Source organism: Heterodontus francisci, chromosome X, assembly GCF_036365525.1.
Source record: "Heterodontus francisci isolate sHetFra1 chromosome X, sHetFra1.hap1, whole genome shotgun sequence".
Lineage (NCBI taxonomy): Eukaryota > Metazoa > Chordata > Chondrichthyes > Heterodontiformes > Heterodontidae > Heterodontus > Heterodontus francisci.
In genome coordinates this window covers 14,789,958-14,814,640 of record NC_090421.1, presented here as the reverse complement: position 1 = coordinate 14,814,640, position 24,683 = coordinate 14,789,958, and the positions used below count along the sequence as shown (strand labels likewise).

Below are 24,683 nucleotides of genomic sequence, written 5' to 3'. Positions count from 1 at the left end.
TTTATATTCTGGCCAATCTTCTGGCCTGCCTCCATCTTTGTGCAATTATAGGTTCTTTCCTTAAGTTTGATACTATCTTTAACTGTTTTAGTTAACTACAGATGACTGGTTCTCTTTTCTCCACCCCCCCTGCCTTGGAATTTTTTTTTTCTCATTGAAATGTATCTATTCTGTGTATTCTGAAATATCCCCTTAAATGTCTCTCTGCATGTCTATTGACCTGTCCTTTAACCTGATTTGCCAGTTCACTTTAGCTAGCTCTGCTTTCCTGCCCTCATAATTGCCCTTAAGTTTAATATACTAGTCTTGGACCCACTTTTCTCTCCCTCAAACTGAATTTTACATTCATATGCTACCTAGGTCACCTTAACTGAGGTCATTAATCCTATCTTGTTACACAATACCAAGTCTAGTATAGCCTGCTCTCTGGCTGGCTCCAGAACGTATTGTTCCAAGAAATTATCCCAAAAACATTCTATGTACTCCTCATCTAGGCCATCTCTAATCATCTGATTTTTTTCTCTTTTTTTTTTTTCCAGTCTAATATGTAGGTTAAAATCCCCCATAATTATTGCTGTAGCTCTCTGACATGCTGCCATTTTTTTTAATACCCCATCCTACAGTGTGGTTAATGTTGGGTGGCCTGTATACCACTCCCACAAGTGACTTCTTGCCTTTTTTGATTTTCTCATCTCTAACCAAACTGCTTCTACATCCTGGTCTCTTGAACTTGTCATCCCTCTCTATTGTGCTAATACCATCATTAATTAACAGAGCTACCCCTCCTCCTTTTTTCCTAGTTCCCGGAGTTTGGATGAACAGCCATGATCGTGTTGAATGGTGGAGCAAGCTCGAAGGGTCAAATGGCCTACTATTTTTCTGTGTTTCCTAAATGCCATGTACCCTTCAATATTCAGGTCCTGATCTATGTCGTCCTACAGCCATGTCTCTAATGGCTATCAGGTTGTACTTATTTCAATTTGTGCTCTCAGTTCATCTGTTTTGTTTCGAATGCTATCTGCATTCAGATACAGAACCTTTAGTTTTGTTCTTTGTTGTTTTTGTAACCTATAGCCTTATCTGTTTTACTTTCAGACTGACAGATCTGTACGTTCTGTCCCTTCCTATCATTTCCCATAATACCTTTTTTCTGTCTTGCCTTGTCTTTACTCCTTGGTTTACCATATCTTCCCAAATTTGATGCCTTGCCCCCACTATTGAGTTTAAAACCCACTCTGCTTGCCTAGTTTTGCAGCTCACTAGAACATTGGCCTCAGCACTGTTCAGGTGTAGACTGTTCCACCAGTACTGGTGCCAGTGCCCCACAAACCAGAACCCATTTCTACCACACTAGTCTTTAATGCATGGCTCAATTTCTCTAATCTTATTTTGCCCTATGCCAATTTGCATATTGCTCAAGTAATAATCCAGAGATGATCTTTTGAGGTTCTGCTGCTTAATTTGGTGCCTCATTCATCATACTGACTATGCAGAACCTCCTTCCTTGTCCTGCTTATGTTGGTGCCTACATGGACCACAATGACTGGATCCTGCCCCTCCCACTAGGTTCCTCTTCAGCCCTGAGCAGATGTTCTGAACCCTGGCACCAGGCAGGCAACACAGCCTTCTGGACTCTTGCTCTTTGCTGCAGAGAACAGTGTCAATCTCCTTGACTATACTGTCCCCTACACTACATTCCCTTTTTTCTGCCTACACTTTAATGGCTTCCTGTGCCATGGTCAGGTTGCTCCTCCACCCTGCAGCCCCCACTCATCCAAACAAAGAACTGCAAAGGCTGAGACTCCTGCCATCTGTGTCCCCTTACCTACCTCAGCTGCAGCCACACTCCTGTCCTTGACCACTGACCAAATCAGAAGACCCTATCCTAAGGGCTGTGAATGCCTCATGGTACAAAATGTCAAAGTAACTTTTTTTTTCTCTTTTTTTTTTTTTTTTTTTCCCCCCCCCCCCTCCATCTATTTTCAATGGCTGGAAACATTTTATGATGGAAATTGTGTGATACAAAAGTTGCAAGGATGTTTGAGAAAATAAATGAACTGATCCAATAGGTTAAAATAACCAATTCTGATTAACTTTATTTGTCCCATGCTAGACCTAATAATAAAAGGGGGAGATTGTGCTGAAAGAGGAAGGATTACTGGAAAGGACTTCTTTTTAATCACTGAATCCTGATAATGAAATCCATTTTTTTTTTCCTGAATAGTCTCTGCATATGAAACACTGGGTTGCATCTGTTATACTGAATTGTTTTTGTCCAGCTCTCTCCACCACCCAGAAGTTACAAGCAATAGGGAAAAAATTGAAATATTTGCATGTTTAATAATTGGGGTGTAGGGGGATGGAAAAAGTATATTTGTCTTTCTCTAATCTGAGGCATAACTTCTGTATTCAATGACTTCTGGAAGATTTGTACCAGAATTCCTATAATTGCCTCCTGTAGTGCATCCACTGCATGCTTGACTTAAGGGAATAAACAAAATTTGAGTAATGTTGATGTATGATAGCCCAAATATATGTTGCATGTCCAGAAATATTGTTAATGGGTGTGGGTAATTCAATTGGTAATTTCTTGCTTTGTCCTTTTCCAATAATATAAATTTAGCTTAAGCTCTTTTTTTTTTCTCATTTTACAGGGCAAATAAATGAATTGGTGGCCCTGATCCCATATAGTGACCAGAGGCTACAGCCACAAAGAACGTAAGTCTTGAGAGGACTAATAAGTGCTACTTTAGTTGTATAATTGTGACTGGACCTGGAGGCTTGAATTAGTCTTGTTTCCAACACTATTGTTAGGTGCCTAACAGCTTGGAACTGATGAGCTCTAATGTTATTACCTCTTATTCCAGTAGTGACTAAGCTGTAACGGTTAGTACTTCACTCTATCATACAGCTCAGAATAATATGTAACAGTGCACCACTTTTGTAAAATAAAACTTGTAATATTTTGACTTCATTTCACTGCTACTGTGGATGTAATTTTGTAAACTTCATGGTGGCATGATTAACTCCCATTTGGGTGACCATGCTATCTGAGCTGGTTGAAAGTAACAGTACTACAAACCTTCTCTGCACATCCAATAGTAGTGACTCTGTAGAATTACTAAGTCGGCTGGGAACAAATTAGAAACTACACTAACTTCATGCTATAGTCCAGTTCAATGCTTTTTAAAAAAAAAAAACAAACAAAAAAAAATGGAAATTGAGCTACTTGCAAGGCTCTTCAATGTGATACTTGGTTACTGACAGTGCCTTTTTAGTAATTCATTGTATTGGATACCTGTGTCCTGTGACTATGGTTAATACAATCCTATGATCAGTCAGCAGTAGGTATGAATGACGGTAGCATTCAATCATCTTGCACTTTTTTTTTTAAACAGCCCATAATATAGAATACCCCAAGGTCTTTTGAGAAGAGTAAGCATGTTCACTGAGCACTAGAAGTTGTGGCTGAATGGGTAGGTTTGAAGTTGGGGAAGAGGAAATGAAGCAGAAGTTTTTTTTTAGGGTAGGGAGGGTTCACAAGTAGCATGGTGTCAGTGAAAGCTTGGTTACACATAATTGAATGATGGTTGTGGCGTTGCGTTGTAGAGGGACGAGGAGCTTGCGATGCAGTAGTTGAGGCTGAGGGATATTTTGGAAAAATTGATACTTTATGGAGGATGGAGCATAGGTGGATGCTGAAATAAATAGTCTGAACCTTTTTAAAGTGTTGAGTTGCAGTGGGAATGAAGTAACTGAATTGTCTAAGTTAGCATGGGGTTGGGAGGTAATTTCAGAAGAACCACCTTAACAAGAAATGGGTTAAGGAAAGGAAGGTTGGTGAACTTTGAATGCAAGTTTGCTTTGAGGAGGGAATGACTATATGCTTTCATTTTTGAAGGATGTGCTTGAGAAGGAGACACTTATGATGGGGGTTTGGGAAGAGGATTGAGGAGCAAGAGGTGGGTTTTGTGAAAGGTATGAGCTTTGAGAAGCTAGTGTGTGGGATGGAAGTGGAAACTAGTTATTTCAGAAGAGATTGGGATAAGAGGAAGATTTGGTAACTGAAGCAACTGCTTGGATGATCTTCAGTTTTAACTCCTCCCTGTTGGAGGAAAGGGTTTGGCAGAGGGTGGTTCTTCTTGGAGAAGGATGATCCTGAAATGGTGAGGATTTTGGCGAATGAGTGCCTGTCAATGCAATAAACAGCAACTTTGGATAACTGTTAGCCTTACTTTTTTTTTAAAGGAATGAAGTAACTTGGAAGCTGCAGGAGGAAAGCTAGTTTAAATTGCGTCTTCTGGGTTCAGTGAATGGAACTTGCCTTTTAAGCACCTCATGGCTGTTATCCCACTCAATTTTTCATAATCCTTGTGTAGCTGACCAGTGATCACACTTGAGCTTGTACCTAATGCTGTGAAATAAGTGGATGTAAATCTCTGTTCTGGGACTTAAACTAGTTTTGAAGGGAGTGCTGTGTAAAAGAAACCTTTTAAAACTTGCTTGGATAAACCAATATTGTCTTTTATTTCAGGAAATTATATGTCTTCATATCCATATTCCTGTGCCTGTTCATATCTGGATTGGTTGTCTTCTTCTTGTTCCCTCGGTCAGTGGTTGTGAACGATGATGGAATCAGAGTGGTTATAGTGAAGTTTGACCACAATAACTCCAGAGTCTTCATTGACATGACGGTAATGAAAATGTATTGAAATGCTTGTATTTGGAAGTGCTTTCAGTTATTCCATTTTGAGCCATATCCCTGCCCTTCCAACATGTCCTTTTTATCTCTGATCTAATTTCCTTTTTTTTAATTTGCTCGTGGCATATGGGCATCACTGACTTAAAGTAATATAATCTGCACTTCCATGTTTGTTTCAAATGCTGACCAGGACCTAACAAATTGTGTTGTAATCTGCAGTCTGTTTGGGCCCTGAAATCAGGCTGCTGTATAAAGAACTGATGTGGTTAAGATGAGCCTTGCAGTTAATAATCCTGTTTTCATTAGGTGTGCTGCTAGTTGAGCTCCCTCTTGATCATGTGGGGAGGTGTAATTTTAAAAACTTCTATTCAGGACTCTGGTCAGTATTTAGACCTCTCCTAACAAGATGTATGTATGAAAATGTTCTGACTAATCTGGAATTCTAAGAGTTCCCCAAAATGGGTAAATGATTGAATGGAGTAAAGGGCAGAGCACTATACAAACCCTACAGGGAAAATGGGAGTGGGTTAGAAATCTGGGAGGAAAACTGAATAAGATGTTGGGAGGTGCAAAAGGATGTTGAGCACAATACAAAAGTCTTCTAGTATTGAAAAAAAAAAATTGCCTTTTCATATCTTCAGAAGGTCTAAAGCACTTCAGTGAAAAATTTGCTTCTGTAATGTAGGGAAATGCAACAGCCAAGTTATAAACAGCAGCAAGATAAATGACCAGATAATCCTATACATCACAATGTAACAGCTATTTAAGGGGCTTGACTTGTTTTTGGGTCCCCCTCGGCCATGATTTTTGCAACTGAGCTGCCTATGGAGATGTGATAAGTACAGTAGTTTGCATAAATAGTTGAAATAAGGCCCAATTTTGGGTCTCCCTCCATATACACCCAAACCAGGAGGCCTGTCTGCATGATTCTAGTTATGAGCCAAACCAATTTCCACCCCAAAGATTCAGTTCTTTGACCATAATGTGCAAATTGTGAATAGATTGACTGACTGACTGGTTCGGCCAGGAGACCTGAAATGTGTCCATGGTAATCTTCGGAGTTAGTTCAAATCAAGGCAGCTTGTCATTGGATCATGTGGCAGTCAGTCAGTCGTACAGCATAGAAACAGGCCCTTCGGCCCACTGTGTCCATGCTGACCATAATTCCTATCTATACTAATCCCACCTGCCTGCATTAATTCCATAACGCTCATTCCAAGTACCTGTCCAGATGCCTCTTAAATGTCGCTACTGTCCCTGCCTCCACCACCACCTCTAGCAGCTCATTCCAGATACCCACTATCTTTGTGAAAAATTTACCCCTTTGATCCCCTTTCTAACCTCCTCCCTCTCGCCTTAAATCTATGCCCTCTAGTTTGGCAAGATGGATACAGAACTGGCTCTGTCATAGACAGAGGGTATCAGTGGATGGATGTTTTTCTGAATGGAAGGATGTGACTAGTGGTGTTCCGCAGGAATCCCTGCGGACCTTTGCTGTTTGTAGTGTATATATAAATGATTTGGAGGAAAATGTAGCTGGTCTGATTTAGTAAGTTTGCGGACGACACAAAGGTTGGTGGAGTTGCAGATTATGATGAGGATTGTCAGAGGATACAGCAGGATATAGATCGGTTGGAGACTTGGGTGGAGAAATGGCAGATGGAGTTTAATCTGGACAAATGTGAGGTAATGCATTTTGGAAGGTGTAATGCAGGTGGGAAGTATACAGTAAATGGCAGAACCCTTAGGATTATTGACAGGCAGAGAGATCTGGGCGTACAGGTCCACAGGTCACTGAAAGTGGCAACACAGGTGGATAAGGTAGTCAAGAAGGCATACCGCATATGCTTGCCTTCATCGGTTGGGGCATAGAGTATAAAAATTGGCAAGTCAGGTTGCAGCTGTACAGAACCTTAGTTAGGCCACACTTAGAATATTGCGTGTAATTCTGGTCACCACACTACCAGAAGGATGTGGAGGCTTTGGAGAGGGTACAGAGGAGGTTTACCAGGATGTTGCCTGGTCTGGAGGGCATTAGCTATGAGAAGTTGGAAAAACTCTGTTTTCACTGGAATGACGGAGGTGGAGGGGCGACATGATAGGTTTACAAAATTATGAGCGGCATGGACAGAGTGGATAGTCAGAAGCGCTTTCCCAGGGTGGTAGAGTCAGTTACTAGGGGACATAGGTTTAAGGTGTGAGGGGCAAAGTTTAGAGGGGATGTGCGAGGCAAGTTCTGTTTTTTTTTTTACACAGGGTGGTGAGTGCCTGGAACTTGCTGCCAGGGGAGGTGGTGGAAGCAGATACGATAGTGACGTTTAAGAGACATCTTGACAAATACATGAATAGGAAGGGAATGGAGAGATATGGGCCCTGGAAGTGCAGAAGGTGTTAGTTTAGGCAGGCATCAAGATCGGCGCAGGCTTGGAGGGCCGAATGGCCTGTTCCTGTGCTGTACTGTTCTTCTTTTGTTCTTTGACGTCCCAACTCTTGTACTCGATTCCTCGGCTGATGAAGGCAAGCATGCTATACGCTGCCTTCACCACCCTGTCTACCTGTGTTGCCACTTTCAGGGAACTATGTACTTGCACCCCAAGGTCTCTGCTCAACAACACTCCCCAGGGCCCTGTCATTCACTATATGTCCTGCCCTGGTTTAACTTCCCAAAATGCATCACTTCACACTGTCTGCATTAAATTCCATTTGCCAATCCCTTGCCCACTTTCCCAGTTGATCTATATCCTGTTCTAACCTTAGATAACCACCTTCACTGTCCACTATACCACCAATTTTGGTGTCATCTGCAAACTTACTAATCCTGCCCCCTACATTCACATCCAAGTCAGCAATATATGAGAAACCAGAGGGCCTAGCACTGATCCCTGTGGCACACCACTGGTCACTGGCCTCCAATCTGATAAACAACCCTCCACTACCACCCTCTGCCTCCTATCACCAAGCCAATTTTGTATCCAATTTGCTAGCTCACACTGGATCCTATTTGTTTGAACCTTCTGGACTAGCCTACCATGCGGGACCTTGTCTATATGGACTTTAGCAAGGCCTTTGACAGTGTCCATCGCCCTGCCCTCCTCAATCCTCTTGGCCACCTCCTCGAAAAACTCAATCAAATTCATGAGACATGATTTCCCACACACAAAGCCATGCTGACTATCCCTAATCCCTTTCCAGATGCATATAAATCCTGTCTCTCAGAATCCCTTCCAGTATCTTTCCCACCGCTGATGTAAGGCTCACCGGCCTGTAGTTCCCTGGCTTATCCCTGCTGCCCTTAAATAAAGGCACCACATTAGCTATCCTCCAGTCTTCTAGTACCTCACCCATGGCTAACGATGATACAAAAATCTCTGCCAGGGCCCCAGCAATCTCCTCCCTTGCTTCCCATTGCATCCTAGGATATAGCTGGTCAGGCCCTGGGGATTTATCCACCTTTAATGCACTTCAAAACCTGCAACACCTCTTCCTTTTGTAAAGTTATGCTCCAGGATATCTGTGCTCCCTCCCTTGAACTCACTAGCTTCCATGACCTTCTCCACGGTAAATACGGACGAGAAATATTCATTTAAGACCTCGTCCATTTCCTGTGACTCCACACATAGATTGCCACGCTGATCCTTAAGGGGACCTACTCTCTCCCTAGCTACCCTTTTACTTTTAATATAATTATAGAATATTTTAGGATTCTCATCTTGTCTGCCAGGAAAATCTGATGGCCCCTTTTCTCCCTCCTAATTTCCTTCTTGAGTGTAATCCTACATTCCCTATACTCGAGGGATTAGCTCAATCCCGGCTGCCTATACCAGACACATACCACCTCCTTTGTCCTGACCAGACCCTCAATATCCCTCGTCTGCCAAGGTTCCCTAAACTTGCCAGCCTTGCCCTTCCATCTAACAGGAACATGCCGGCCCTGAACTCCTTCCTATCTTTTAAAAGCCTCCCACTTGCTAGATGTCCCTTTTTTTACCTGTAAACAGCCTCTCCTGTTCAACTTTTGAGTTCCTGTCTGATGCCATCGAAATGAGCCTTTCTTCCACCCCCCCCCCCCGCCCCAAATTTAGGACTTCAACCTGAGGACCAGTCCTATCCTTTTCCATAACTATCTTGAAGCTAATAGTTGTGGTCACTGCTTCCAAAGTGCTCCCCCACTTACACATCTACCACCTGCTCCGCCTCATTTCCTAAAAGGAGGTTGAGTGTAGCCCCCTTCTCTAGTAGGGCCATCCACATATTGCTTCAGAAAACTATCCTGGACACACTTAACAAATTCTTCCCCATCTGATCCCTTAGCACTAAGGGAGTCCCAGTCGATATTGGGGAAGTTAAAATCACCACCTATTAAACCCTATAATTCCTACACCTATCTGATCTTCCTACATGTATGCTCCTCCACTTCCCTCTGACTATTGGGGGGCCTATAGTATAATCCCATCAAAGTGATCACACCTTTCTTATTTCTAAGTTCTATGTATATGGCCTCACTGGACATTCCCCCTGGGATATCCGCTCGCTCGTTCGAAGGATCGGTACCCCGGAACATTGAATATCACAATCCCATGTACCGATCCATGCTCTGCATTCATCTGCCTTACCTGTAAGGCTCCTTGCATTAAAGTAAATGCAGTTTACCCTACCAGACCTTCCATGCTCCCTGTCCTGCCCCTGCCTGGCCTGTCTACTGGACTTGCTTTAACCTCTACATTTGCCTCAACTATCTCATTTGACAGACTACTACTTTGGGTCCCACCCCCCCTGCAAGACTAGTTTAAAACCTACTGAGTAGTGCTAGCAAACCTCCCAGCAAGGATGTTGGTCCCCCTCCAGTTTAGATGCAACCCTGCACCAGAAGAGATCCCAATGATCCAAGTAGCTGAAGCCCTCCTGCCTCCACCAGCTCTTCAGCCATGCATTCATTTGCCTAATCCTCCTATTCCTACCCTCAGTAGCATATGGCACAGGGTGTGATCTTGAGATTACAACCCTAGAGGTCCTGCTTTTTAAACCTTCTCCCTAACTCCCTATATTCACTTTGCAGTACCTCATCTCTTTTCATGTCTGTCATTAGTACCAATATGGACCACGACCTCTAGCTGCTCACCCTCTCCTTTCACAATGTCCTGCAGCTGCTCAGACGTCCTTGACCCTAGCACCAGGGAGGCAACATACCATCCTGGAGTCTCCTTTATGGCCACAAATGCCTATCTGCACCCCTTACGATAGAATCCCCTATCACTATAGCTCTTCCAACCTTTTTCCTCCCCTGCTGTGCAGCAGAGCCCTCCGTGGTGCCACGAACTTGGCTGTTGCTGCTTTTCCCTGGGAGGTCATCCCCCAACAGTATCCAAAGCGGTATTTCTGTTTGAGAGGGGGATTACCACAGGGGACTCCTGCACTACCTGCCTGTACCTACTACTCCATCTGGTGGTCACCCATCTCTTTTCTGCCTATGCAGCCATTACCTGTAGTGTGACCACCTCATTAAATGTGCTATCCACGACTTCCTCAGCATCGTGGATACTCCAGTGAATTCACCTGCAGCGCCAGCTCTAATGCGGGTAGCCAGTAGCTACAGCTGGATACACTTCCTGCGCACACGGTCATCAGGGACACTGGAAGCGTCCCTGATTTCCCACATAGCGCAGGAGGAGCATATCACGGGGCTGTGCTCTCCTGCCATGACTTACCCTTAGGTTAATTAGTTACTCCCTTAATTTAAAAAATACTAGTTATACTAGGGGCCTTGTTCTATCCACCTCAATCTAAAGTCCTTAATTTAAAAAAAAACTTCAGTAGTATTCACCTTTATCACCAGAGGTATTCTTTTCAACCAAAAAAAATTACCCCTTATTTTTTAAGATATTCTAACAGCTGCTACTTGCCAACCAATTGCCTTGCAGCTCTCCTGTGACATCACTGGCTTTTTCAAAATTCAGGCATGCTGTTGCTGCTCTTTTTAAACACCGCTGGTCTTGCCAGGTCTCAAAGTGGTTTCAAATGTAAACTTTTTTTTTTTCTTAATCCCCATCCTTATTTTAAAACTTAACCCTGCAATAAAGAAAGATCCTTGGGGCTTTGACTCTTCCTGTCTAGGTACAGTGAGTTTATGGGCAGTTATTTGTGATGTACAACAGTGTCATAACTGCAGCATCTTGGAGTTGGTACATACCCATAATCTTGTGACATTTTTTGGCTATATGTAAATCAAACTACAGTACTCTTATATAAAAAAAAAATAAAATTTTTTTTAAATCAGGGAGTTACTACATTAATAGGGACTTTAATTCCAAATATAAACTGGGATAGTAAGTGTACAGGACAGAGGGGTGGGGGAAGTGGGAAAGGTTTAGGAAAGGAGTTTCTGAAGTGTTCAGGACAATTTTTTAGCTCCATGTTTCTGATGCAATGAGGAAGGAGGCATTGCTGGATCTGATTCTGGGGAATAAGGTGGATCAAGTGTCAAACGTTTAGGGAACAGTAATCATAGCATTGAGGTTTAGATTAGCTATGGAAAAAGACCAGGAATAATCTAGAGGAAGAATGAAACTGGAGGAGGGCCAGTTTCAGTGGGGTGGGAACAGATGTGTCCCAGGTAAATTGGAATGGAAGATTGTCAGGCAAAACTAACAGAACAATGGGCTGCTTTTGAAGAGATGTTTTGGATCCAGTCAAGGTACATTCCCATAATGGGGGGTGGGGTAGTGGAAAAGTAAGGCCAACCAGAGTGCTCTGGATAGAGCGAGAAGTAGTCGGGGCAACTAGACTGCAAATATTTTTTCAGTATTCAAATGATGGTACTCTATGCCAATACTATCTAGCTTATTACTAACCCATTTGGTCAAACTGCATGTTGGATCTACTTGCAAATGACTTGATGTCACTGCTTCAGAGTAGCCTTTATACTAATATACATAGTATATAATTGCCAGTACAAAACTTGAAGTTATTTGGAGAAATGCATTATGACTTCCTACCCCACCAAATTATATTAAAAAATCTGCAAAGTGTTTTTTTTTTTTTAGAACAACCAACGTTTGAAGAGATGTAGCTGCATTGCTTCTGACTTTCCAAGATTCAGGCTGAGTTTGCCAAATTATGAACATAAAAACATACAAATTAGAGCAGAAATAGGCCATTCAGCCCCTCGAGCCTACTCTGCCATTCAGTAAGCTCATGGTTGGTTGTCTCATTCCACACTCTCCTCTACCCCCAATAACCTTTGATTCCCTTGCTTAACAAGAATCTATCTACCTCTGCCTTAAAAGTGTTCAAAGACACTGCTTTGGTCACTTTTTTGAGGAAGAGTTCCAAAGACTTGCAACCCTCAATTTCTTCTCATCTGTCTTAAATGGGTGACCCCTTATTTTTAAACAGTGACCCCTAGTTCTAGATTCTCCCACAAGAGGCAACATCCTTTCTGCATCCACCCTGTGAAGACCCCTCCAGGATCTTTTCTGTTTCAATCAAGTCGCCTCTTAATCTTCTGAACTCCATTGGATACAAGTCTAACCTGTCCAACCTTTCCTTATAAGACAACCTGCCTGTTCCAGTATTAGTCTAGTAAACCTTCCCTGAACAACTTCCAATGCCTTTACATTTTGTTTAAATGAGACCAACACTGTACACAGTACTCCAGATGTGGTCTCTCCAATGCCCTGTATAACTGTACAAAAGTAAAAGGTTATGCTATTCAATTCCCCTCATGATAAATGATAACATTCTATTAGCTTTCCTAATTACTTGCTGAACCTGTATACTAACCCTTTGCAATTCATGCACTAGGACATCCAGATCCCTCTGCATCTTGGAGCTCTGAAATCTTCATTTATATAATATGCTTTTTATTCTTCCTGTCAATGAACAATTTCACATTTTCCCACATTGTACTCCATTTGCCAGGTCTTTGCCCACTCACTTGACCTGTCTGTATCCCCCTTTGTTCTCTTCAAAACTTTCTTGCCTATCTTTGTGATCAAATTTAGCAACCATAACCTTCGGTTCCTTCAACTCAGTCATTTATATAAATTGTAAAAAGTTGTGGCCCCAGCAGAGATCCCTGTGTCACACCACTCGTTACATCTTGCCAACCAGAAAATGACCCACTTATTCCTACTGTTCCCTGCTGGTTAGCCCATCTTCTATCCATGCCAGAATGTTACCCCCACACCAGGAGCTTTTATTTTCTGCAGTAACCTTTGATGTGGCACCTTTTTTATCAAATGCCTTCTGGAAATCCAAGTACAGTACATCCACTGGTTTTCCCCTTTATCCACAGCACATGTTACTACCAAGAACTCCATATTTGTTAAACACGATTTATCTTTCACAAAACCATGTTGAATCTGTCTGATTAACTTGAATTTTTCTAAGTGCCCTGCTATAACCTTTTTTATAATGGCTTCTAACATTTTTTTCCTACGACAGATATTCAGCTAACTGGCCTGTAGTTTCCTGCTTTGCCCTCCCCTTTTTTTTGAATGAAGGAGTTACATTCACTATTTTCCAATCTAACAGAACCTTCCCTGAACCTAGGGAATTTAACATTAAAACCAACACTTCAACTATCTCTCTCTCTCCACTTCTTTTAACACCCTAGGATGAAATCCATCAGGACCTGTCAGCCTGCAGCTCCAACAATTTGCTCAGTACCACCGGTACCCCTGTTTGTAGTTTTCTTGATTTTTCTCCCTCCCTTCCACTTGCTGATTTACAGTTATTTGTGGGATGTTATTTGTATCCTCCTATGGTGAAGACAAATGCAAAATACCTATTCAATTCATCTGCTATCTCCATTTTCCATTAATCCCTAGACACTGTCTATAGGACCAATGCTCGCTAATTTTTATTTTTAAATATCTATAGAAACTCATCTGTTATATTTCTAGTCAGCTTTCTCTTGTACTCTAATTTTTTCCCTTTATTAATCTTTTAGTCCTTTTGCTTTTATTCTGTCTAATCTTCTGACCTGTCACCCACCTTTTGTGCAATTATATGCTTTTTCTTTAAGTTTGATAACTTTAACTCTTAACTTTTCAGTTAACCACAGATGGTGGGTCCTCCCCTTGAATTTTTTTTCTTATTCGAATATATCTATTCTGTATTAAATGTCTGCCACTGCATCTTTATTGACCGATCCTGTAACCTACTTTGCCAGTTCACTTTTGCTAGCTCTGCTTTCATGCCTCATAATTGCCCCTTTTTTTTTAAAGTTTAAAATACTAGTCTTAGAGATGCTCTTCTCCCTCAAATTGAATGAAATGATTAAATTTAACAATCATATTCTGATAACTGCTACCTAGGGGTGTATTCACTATGCAATCATCAGTTAATCCTATCTCGTTGCACAATACCAGGTCTAATATAACCTGTTCTCTGGCTCCAGAGCATCTTGTTCTAAGAAACTATCCCACCAATACTTCTATAAACTCATCTAGGCTCCCTTTGCCTGTCTGGATTTTTTTTTTTCCCAGTCTGTATGTAGATTAAAATTTTCCCCATGATTATCGCAGTACCTTTTCTGACTAGCACCCATTTTTTTATTTTATTTATATAACCCCATCCTACCATGTGGTTACTATTGGGGGTGGTGCCTGTACACCAGTCCCACAAGTGACTTCTTGCCTTTATCATTGCTCATCTTGACACAAACCACTTCTACATCCTGGTTTCCTGAACTTGGGTCTTTCCTCTCTACTGTGCTAATACCATCATACATTAACACAGCTGCCGCTCCACCTTTTTTTCCTAGCTTCCTTTCCTTCCTAAATGTCATGTATCCTTCAACATTCCGGTCCTAATCTGTCATCCTGCAGCCATGTTTCTGTAATGACTATCGGATCCTACTTACTTCTATTTGTGCTGTCAGTTCATCTGTTTTGTTTTGAAATGCTACATGCATTCAGATACAGAGCCTTTAGTTTTGTCTTTTATCTTTGCAACCTCTAGCCTTGTCTGCTGATTTACTTATAGGTTTGTAGTCAGTCTCTCTTCCTCCTCCCCCTCAATCCCTTACCCCCACATTTTACTTTTTTAAAAACCCCCTCTATTTCCCTAGTTATGCAGCTCAGGACACTGGTCCAAGCACTATTCAGGTGTAGACCAGCACAGCCCCCAGTACTGGTGCCAGTGCCCCACAAACCAGAATCCACTTCTACCACACCAGTCTTTGAGCCACACACTCTCTGCGGCTCAATGACTGACTGAGCCGAAGCTCCACAAGCTGCAGACACTACAGATGTGGTTGCTATGGATTGCTGTGGCATCCTGGAGCTCTCGCATACTGCAGCTGTGACACATCACCTGTCCCCTCATCTTTTATTGTGTTAATTTAATTAAATTTTTATTAATTTATAGTTCCCCTCCTTACCAAACTCCCTTCACACTCTGCCCCCATGCAGGCAAGCAGCAGAGTCCCCTGAATTTATACTCTGAAAACCATGTTGTCTGCTTTGCTAGAGTTCAAACTAATTTAAGCTAACTAACTAGCTACAGCTACTGAGAGCTTGTATACCCATTTAAAACTAAGAAACTTGACTTGCCTCTTAACAAACAGTAATTTTCAGTTACTAGCTAAATGTAAACCAAACAAAAACTAGACTGAGTTAACCCTCTCAATGCATGCACTTACCAAGCTTCCTCCTTCACACTGCCCTTCAGCAGCACTCAGTGCAGACTTTTTTTATTGGCACCTTTTCATATCCTCCCAAAGTGTCTCACAGCCAATCTTATTTGCAGTGTTTTTTAGGCTAACACTAGCCAGTTTGCAGATCCGATCCCATAAGCAGCAAATTAATTTTTTGTTTTTAAGTGGTCTTTAAATAGAACTTCCCGAACAGGGAGAATGTGGCTTTTTTTAAATATATGAACTGGAGGGAGGGGAAACCCCCACTGGGAGATCAGCATGAGGTAAGGACCATATTTAAATAATGCAGGACAGCCCCACCCCTGCTGAAATTGACGACACTACTTGCATCAGCACAAGAGCCTTGAGACACTGGGGATCTAAGGCAACTGTGCTGGGCAAGGGCTTTATCAACCAATGCTAGTGCAGAGAGGGAGAGGCCTGAGGATTCCTTGCAGGGCCTGGGGGAGCTTTCCTGCTCATCACAACTGTTGAGGATTTCAGTCTTTTTTTATTTAAAAAAAAAATATGGTCCCAGCTGTGCTCTGATTTCCCTGTTTGGGGAAACTGAGGGAGAAAAGTACATTTTAATTTGCACTACCCCTGCCTTTTTCCCCACCACTTCCTCCCATGATGTGGTGATCTTGATTACTTTGCTTTTAGCAAAACACCATGCTAATTGCTAGTAAGTGATGAAATCAAAGTTTCTATGCTGTACTGCTACTAGGGTAAGTGGGTCTCTCTAACAGCACATGTAAACTAGTGGAAACTGTTAACTTTTTTGGTACTGTTAGATTGGAATATTTTAACCATTGGCAGGAGTGTTCTGTTTGATATGAAACCTGGTGTTTCTTTTGTATTTCAGAGTACCCTCAACATTAGCAATTCCAATTTTTATACAGTTTCTGTGGATACACTCACCTGCCAGGTCCAGTACATGAAAACTGTGATTGGAACAAAGCAGCTGTATAATGTTTCTGTTATACCACCTCTAAGTGAGAAACAGGTACTCGTACTGTGCCTTTTTGTCTTTTTTCCCCCCCACCTTGCATCTGTCTGTTTTTACAACCCCCCCCCCCCCCCCCCCCCCAAACCCCATAAAGATTGCAGTTTGATTTTCTAGATTCTGGGTAAGTTCCTTGCTGAGTCTGGTTTCTGACTTCAATATATAAAGCCTCAGGCCTAGTGCTAATATGTAAATTCACTTTCTTACTCCGCTCGCATTCTTGATTATGTAGATGCATAGTGCCCATGTTGTTGACTCTTGCACAATGCAATTTAAGCAGTCTTGACAATTTTTGTTTTCTTTGCCCAAAGACCTAAGGCAAACTGGTGACCATGAATTGTGGATAACTAAATTTGTGATTGTTCCAGGGAATCTTGTTGGATTTTAACTGATACTATAGCCTTGTGCCTCTTTTTGGATTAGATTGCACCAGCTGTGTTCACACAGCATCCTTGCAGCAAGGAAGACTTCAACAGGGCACTCTAGTGCCCAGTATCAGAAGTGAAAGTAATCATCATTCAATTTACAGGGTTGTACTGTTAATGACTACCTCTTATCTGTAAACTTAATTTTGCAGGTGAATTACACTGTTCAAATGGAGTTTAGTGGACTGCTAACATATGTATAGTAAGTATAGTTTTTTCCCTCCAGTTTGCTGTCCCAAATGCCATTCCTTCTATCCAAATGGTGTGCTAATCATGACTTCAATAAATCTTTGGTTCTCAAAATTCAATGGTGTCAACCAAATGCCTGTTCTATGATTACATGATGAAAACTTGTCCTGATAGCACTCTAGTTTTCAAAGGAATTTTATTTGCATATTGAAATAAAAGTGTAACTTAAACCAGGTGCTACATCCTGGGGGTGGGGTGGGGGGGGGGGAGCGGGTTACCATTGACCAGAAACTGAACTGGACTAGCCACAAATACTGAGCTACAAGAGCAGGCCAGAAGCTGAGAATTCTGAGTAACTCACCTCCTGACTCAAAGCCTGTCCACCATCTGAGGCACAAGCCAGGAGTGTGATGGAATACTCTCCACTTGCCTAGATGGGTGCAGCTCTGACAATACCCAAAGCTTGATGCCATCCAGGACAAAGAAGCCTTCTTGATCACCCCATACATCACCTTTTAAACATTTCACTCCTCCCCCTTTCTCTTTTTTTCCCCCAAACCACTAACAGTGGCAGCAGTGTGTACTATCTACAAGATGCACTGCAGCAACTCATCAAGCCTCCTTCAACAGCACCTTCCAAACCCATGACCTCTACCACCTGGGAAAAACAAGGGCAGCAGATGCATGGAAATGCCTCCATCTCACACCATCCTGTCTTGGAACTATATCACTGTCCCTTCATTCAGTCAAAATCTGAGCTCCCTTCAGAACAGCACCTATGGGTGTACCTACACTACATAAACTGCAGCGGTTCAAGGAGGTGGCTCGCCACTTCTCAGGCAATTGGGGGTGGACAATAAATGCTGGTTTTGTCGGCGATACACTCATCCCATGAACTATTCTATTTTTTAAAGTTGAACTATTCTATACGATCAACTTTTTTTAAAGCTATTTTTATAGATTATTAGCAAATCTCCAGTTAAAATTGTCGATGCTGTCACTGCACATATTGGGATGTCTTGTGGCAGGGGGATGGAAAATTGGAGGATATGTGTGAGAGTTGTCTACTCTGCATAGTAGTAAATTCCATCTTTCTGTTGAAGAAAATGGAATTAAATCATTTGCCTCCTTGGCTTGTGCGCATGTTAAAACATCTGAACTTCACATTTGTGTTAACTTTTGAAATGCTGACATTTTAAGACTGGATGATTAATGCAAGTTGGTTGGCCACTGCATGCTGTAGCTATGTTACCAAAATTACATGTGCAAAAAATGGTGTGTTTAAGCTCCTTTTTTCATTTAATCAACTTTTTGGGGGTATTTGGGATAAAATGGAGACTGGTGTTTTAGGTATATACTTTGTGGGGGGGGGGGGGGGGGGAAAACACTATTTTTAAGTATTTTTCCCTCTTGCTCCATTACCTCCACTTCCCAAGCCCACCCAACATGGGTCTAATGGTGTACCATTGCAAGCCCATGGCTCAGTTGTATGTGAGCCCACTGCCAGTGTGATGCAGGTAACAATGCAAGTCATGACCTGGTGCATGGTTCCAAGTATTAAGTGCTACTCTTGGGACCTAAGCACAAAGGTAAAAGTGACTTTAGGCCACAAAATGACACTTTTTAAAAAAAAAAAAAAAAAAATAATATTTACTCTGATCCCACTTTTTTTTGTCCAAATACTCCATCCAATTCTTAACTACTGTACTTTTTTTTTAAAGCTCTTCGAGGGGGTGGATTCTGAACTTTTTTATTCTATTCTCCCTTAGATTGTGCCCTCTTGATTTTTTGCTAGCCAGTGAAAAGCAATTTTGATTTTTCATTTCAATTTTGAAAATCATTTCTTTCCATCCCCATCTGCCCGCCCCCCCCCCCCCCCCATATTCTGTACCTTTTTTCTCAAACACCTCTGCCATTCATCTTTTGACTGCTAACTTGTCCACCCTCCTGAATTCTTCCTCTTGAGTTTCCAATTTCAATACATTACTCAAACTTGAAGTCTGTTTGACAAGATATGTACTGAATGTCATAATTGACACAAGGACTAGCACAGTTGCCCTCCACAGTAAGTGGAAATCTGTTTTTGGGTTAAATGAGGGTGTTTTGCTGCTCTAAGTAATGTTTTATTCTCCATACCTTTATTAAAGCTTTTCAATTTAACAATCTCAGAAGTGGCTTACTCTGTCTAAGCAAGCAGTGGTCAAGTGCAATTTTTCTTTTGAAAGTTGCTGTCTCAGTTCCCTGAAACAAATTGCTTTAATTACAAAATTTACAATTTTTAAAAAAAAAAAAGGATTGTCCTAAGAGGAAAGATTAAATAGACTGTGCCTTTATTCTGTGTAGTTTAGAAGAATGAGGTAATCTCATTCAAACATGCAAAATGCTGATGCAGGGAAGGATGCTTTTCCCCTGAATAGGGAGTGCAGAACCAGGGGACAGTCTCTGAATAGGGGTAGGCCATTTAGGACTGATGAGGAGGAACTTCTTCACTGAGGGTGGTGAATCTCTGTAATTCTCTGCTCCAAAGGGCTGTGGAGGCTCAGTCATTGAGCATGTTCAAGACTGAGATCGATAAATTTCTACATGGTAATATCAAGGGATATGAGGATAGTGCAGGAAAATGGTGTTAAGTAGATCAGCCATGATCTCATTGAATGGTGGAGTAGGCCTTCAAGCCTGCTGCTCCTCCTATTTGTTAAAGCAGTGCCATGTGTGGGGCTGTTTTTTTTTTTCCTGCTCTTTCCATGAAAAGTTTTCAAATGGGCTGAACAGCTGATTGGAAGGATTCTGATAGTGTGGAATTGTTTGCTGTCCTTTTTTGTTTCAGACTTGAAACCTCCTTACTGAAGTAGTCTGAGTCATATATTTTAAACTACTTTTTGCTACATTGCGTACTTTTGAAATGCCTTATCCTTCATTCCCCATAATCTCATTATATTGCATAAAAACATAAAAAATAAGACCAGGAGTAGGCCATTTGGCCCTTTCAAGCCTGCTGTGCCATTTATTATGATCATGGCTGATCATCCAACTCTAACCTGTTCCTGCTTTCCCCCATATCCTTTGATCCCTTTTGCCCCATGGGCTATATTTAACACCTTGAAAACATAAAGTTTTTTTTTGGCCTCAACTGCTTTCTGTGATAGCAAATTCCACAGGCTCTCGTGTGTTTATCCCAAGCCCCCCCACCCAAAACCAAGCCAAGCATTCCACCTTTTTCTTGCCTTGAGCTAGTTCAGTTATGACGGTGGGAAATGATTCTGTTGCTACGTAGTCTTTGTGCTGAAGGGGCTTTCTGCTCATGTGGTGACCCATGTGACTTGTAACATTACTTCCAGTTACCATGTTGAAAGGGAAAGTGCAGTGAAGACTTATTGGCATTTATTCTGACTTCTTGACTAAAGCAGTTTGTTTTTTTTTCAGCACCTTTTGCACAATGCCATCAATCAAGGTCCATAATATTGTTGTCTTCATGCAGTAAGTTCTTTCAATTTATTTCATAAAGTCTGTTCAGTTATTTTTAGAAGTGCAGAAATGGTTTTGGTAACAAGTTAAGGGATATTTAAAATGAATAATGCAAAAAAAATTACTTGTGACAAAAGGGAAATAAATTCTGCTATATTGCACAATGAAAGGGGCTCTCCATATACTTCAATTACATTTCATTGCTGTTTCTTGGCACCAGAATGGTTGGTTAATCAAAGGCAGCTGAGGAGCAGATGGAACTGTTCTAATTAACTCTAAATGATATCTGCTCAAACAAGGCTTTTTTTTTTTACCTCAAACAATTCTAAAACCCAACCTTCGTAGCAATGTATATGAGACATGGAGTGCAAATGCTTTATTTGCTTTTTTTGGGTGGGACAGAAGCATATGTATAGTTTCCAACTTAATGTAACTGACTTCAGTGGAAGTACAGTGCTGCCTAAACAGTGGAATGGTTTAGATAGCAGTATGTGATCGGACTGTCCTGCAAATAGCTATCCTTCTGGTTCGCACTTGCTTCAGAGACCTGCTCCTATTCCATGTCAAATAATTTCAATCTAATAGAATTTACACAGCAGCTGAGCTGATTCCAGCATACTAGCTGGAAAATGATTTTCAAAAGACAAATTCAAATATTTTCCGCAAAAGATAAGGGAATATTTTGAGTAAGAAGTGCTCTCCATAGATTTCCCTTAACTTCTTCTGTTTTCTCCCAAGGGCAATGCCCTATTGTGCCATTCAGCTTTTCACTTCAGTCTTTTGTCATTACAAAATGCGAAATACCAAAGTACAAATAAATGAGCACGCTCAATCTGTGTATAGTATTTAGTTAGTAAATACTGATCTGTCAAAGGCATTCTAGCATTTAAGAGTACTGAATTACAGCTTTTGTTCCATAGCTGTAAACCAGGTATTTGATCTGTGCTTTGTGCTATCGCTCTTGCTTTTGTTTCATTTGATGTGGGAGAATATACAGCCCTGTGTTAATGGGAAGTATTGAAGCACAGCAATTGGGAAGCAAGTAATGGCCATTAATGTTACTTTAGTGGGATGCCATATAACTTGTTTAGTTGTGCACAGTACCAGATCTTGTCAATGCCTTGGACTTCTCAAAAGGTCAATGTTGCAAAGTTTTTGTGGTGTGCATCATAGCCAGTAAAACCTTTAACATTGGTAAGAGGATTCTGACTTAAAAATGCTCTTGGAAGGGTTTAAATATAATTCACCTTTTATGCATTTTTCTCTAGCCACTCTGTTGGAGAAATACTGCAAAGGTCTCGACCTGGAGGTTGAGTCTTGAAATAGTGACAGTGGAAGCATAGAAAATTTCAAGGCTGGAAGAGACATTGGGTCCATCTCAGCCACTCTTTGGCCGAGCAATTTTATCTCTTGTTTCTCCTAATGCTTGTCCAATTTTTTTTTTTTTTAACCCTGTGGTCCAAACTACTTGCACCTCCAGTCCACTTCAAAAACCACTATTTCCTTTGCATCCTAACTGAATCAATCTACCTCCCTCTTTCAGCTTATACTTTTGACCCCTTGTTCTGCTGTCTTAATTATTCAAATTGCCCTGACTGCTCCTGTATCCCTAAGCCTAATGGTTTCCTCACCTGTCTCCTAAGAAAATGTACCAGTTTTATTTATTTTTTAGCTTTCTGCACTTCCAGTTTGGATATATTGTTCCAGAATTGTGCACAATGCTCTAGGTGTAATCTGAGCAATGCTGAATAACTGCTGTAGTTACTTTTATCTTTTTTTTTCTTTTTTTGATGGCGGCATTGGCTGACAATGCAACCACTAGGTGGCACTGTACTGGCACAAGCACAAATGCAGCCTGTTCCACTTAAATGCCACACTCTGACAAGGCAGCTGCCAGGACTAAAGATGGCACTGTTCAAATAATCTCAGAATGGCAAAGTAAACCTATGGCAGCACGCAATGGAAATCAAAGGTACAGCACCTCTGACGGTGCCGCACAATTCTAATTGTTTTCAGTGCCATTCCGCTCTGGCCACTCGCTGCCTACCCCCTGCTCCCTTCCCGCACCACCCTAAGAAGCAAGGCGATGCAGGAGCATGTGGCAGAGAGCAGGGAAGCAGCACTGCCTCGAGCCAGCATGGGGGGGGTGGGGGGAGTGGCGGGGTAGGGGATGGAGTGGAGCCGACCAGGCGCGTTGCACGAAGGTGTACACGTTAAGTGATGACGTTGTTGCCGCATGTGCTAACCAGTCCTGGCAAGTCGGAACGCCACACATGCGCAGAGAGCAGGAGCCCATGTGTGCATCTTGGCGCAGCCTGATGACATCAGCGGCCAGCTGCGTTGTCAGGAATCCCTTTGGCATTGGTTGGTGTCTTGAGGGATTTATCTATTATGACACCCTGATTCTTCTATTTTCTTTCCCCCTCTTTTTTTTTTTCTCTCTTTCTCCCCTGCCCCCACCCAAGTATATGACTGTCTACTCATCCACATTAAACTGTTCCTGCTAATTGTCTGTCTACTAAGTCACATGGTTCCAGGTTCAAGTCACACTTCAGGACTTGAGCACAAAAATCTAAGGCTGACACTCCAGTGCACCCCTCACTGCACTGAGATGGTGCTATAAAAGATCCCATAACAGTATTTTGAAGAGCCGTGGAGTTATCCACTGTGTCCTGGCCAATATTAGCCCCTTCTATCAACTTCATGAAAAAAAAATTATCTAGCTATTATAGCATTGCTGTTTGCTGTGTGCAAATTAGCTGCTACATTTCCTACATTACAACAGTGACTATACTTCAAAAATGCTACATAAATGCAGCTTTCACATTGCCACCAAACTGCTTACGTCCCCCTGCAGCTCGTCCCCATCTTGTGTTATGAACAGCTCCTGCTATTTTGGTGATCTTCAGTAACTGACATGAAACTACTGACTGTCCTCCTGACCCTTTTTTATGAAGATGTTAAAGTACCTATTCTAACCCCTTTCCCTGTGGTTGGTGTGGGGGGAAAAATACCCTCCACCCAGAGTACTGCCTACTCGAGTCTATTTTCTACTACAGTTCAACACGCTGCTGCCAATATCTTGCTTACTAACACTCTTTCCTCATTAGTCTTAATTTCCCCACCCCACCTCAAAGCTTTACACTAAAATTCCAGTAGACCACATCTCTTTATCAAAAGAATTCTATTGGCAGAATACAATTTTCTATCTGAATTTTGCAATTTTATATCTCTGGTCTTCCACTGCTTGTCTGACATTTTGCTTCTGGAATTTATTTTCCTAATGAGACTACTGGGTTCATAGTTACCTAGATCCCTTTAATCAACTATATTGCCTTTTCTAGTCCTCTGGTACCACCCACTTTACTAACTAATTCAGAAATATTCCAACACATCTTTTGAATTAAAGGATTAATCACATCTAGCCCAGATGTTTTATTCACTTGTCCAATGTCCATTATCCACCTACTAATTCTAGTAACTTAACATTCAGTTTGCTACACTTTTTTCATACAAATATGGAAGTAACAACTGTACTGTCTGGATCTTCACAAATTGCTGCTTTCAGCAGTCTGATGCTTTTTCTTTTTTGGTGTACTCATCCTTAATCAATTCATAAGCTTGCTTAGTTCTTTAAATTTTTCTTTTACACTGTTCCTTCCTGTCTTTTGCTGCCATCTGTAGTATTGGAAAATCTTTATCCGCAGTAGCTAATATTGTCTTCCCTGACAAAGCAGTGTTTTTCGCTCCCTACGCGTCACTTTATTTTTCTAGTTATACATACAGCTATTGCCCCCTCAATCATCTTTTAGCTGCCATCCTATCCTATTCATCTGGCCTTCATGCACTTAAAAACTTACAGTTCCGAAGAAGGGTCACTGACCCGGAACGTTAACTCTGCTTCTCTTTCCACAGATGCTGCCAGACCTGCTGAGTGGTTCCAGCATTTCTTGTTTTTATTTCAGATTTGCAGCATCCACAGTATTTTGCTTTTACTTAAAAACTGTCCAGTTTCTTAAAGTCTATTTTGACTATTTTTGTTTCCCTTGCCATGATCAGTTTTCTCTTCCGCCTGAACCCCTGTCAAAGTTCCTATTATGACGGCGGCAATCACTTGCATTTATATAGTGTGCCTTAACATAAAATGTTACAAGGCACTTCACAGGAGTGTTATTTAAGTATGACACCAAGCCACAAAAGGAGATATTGGGTCAGATGACCAAAACCTTGGTCAAAGTGTCTTTAAAAGGAGGAAAA

The 24,683-nt window shown here is 41.6% G+C and overlaps 1 protein-coding gene across 2 annotated transcripts in view; it reads left to right on the top strand.

Moving 5' to 3' along the window:
* The window catches only part of LOC137358561 (transmembrane protein 106C-like), a 66,145-nt gene that overhangs the window by 18,035 nt on the left and 23,427 nt on the right, over positions 1-24,683 (top strand). For both annotated transcript variants that reach the window (XM_068024549.1, XM_068024548.1), the window contains exons 2-6: positions 2,655-2,718; positions 4,535-4,694; positions 16,207-16,347; positions 16,925-16,974; positions 20,385-20,438. In XM_068024549.1, the coding sequence (XP_067880650.1) occupies positions 2,655-2,718; positions 4,535-4,694; positions 16,207-16,347; positions 16,925-16,974; positions 20,385-20,438 (469 nt within the window). The remainder of the gene's footprint in view (positions 1-2,654; positions 2,719-4,534; positions 4,695-16,206; positions 16,348-16,924; positions 16,975-20,384; positions 20,439-24,683) is intronic.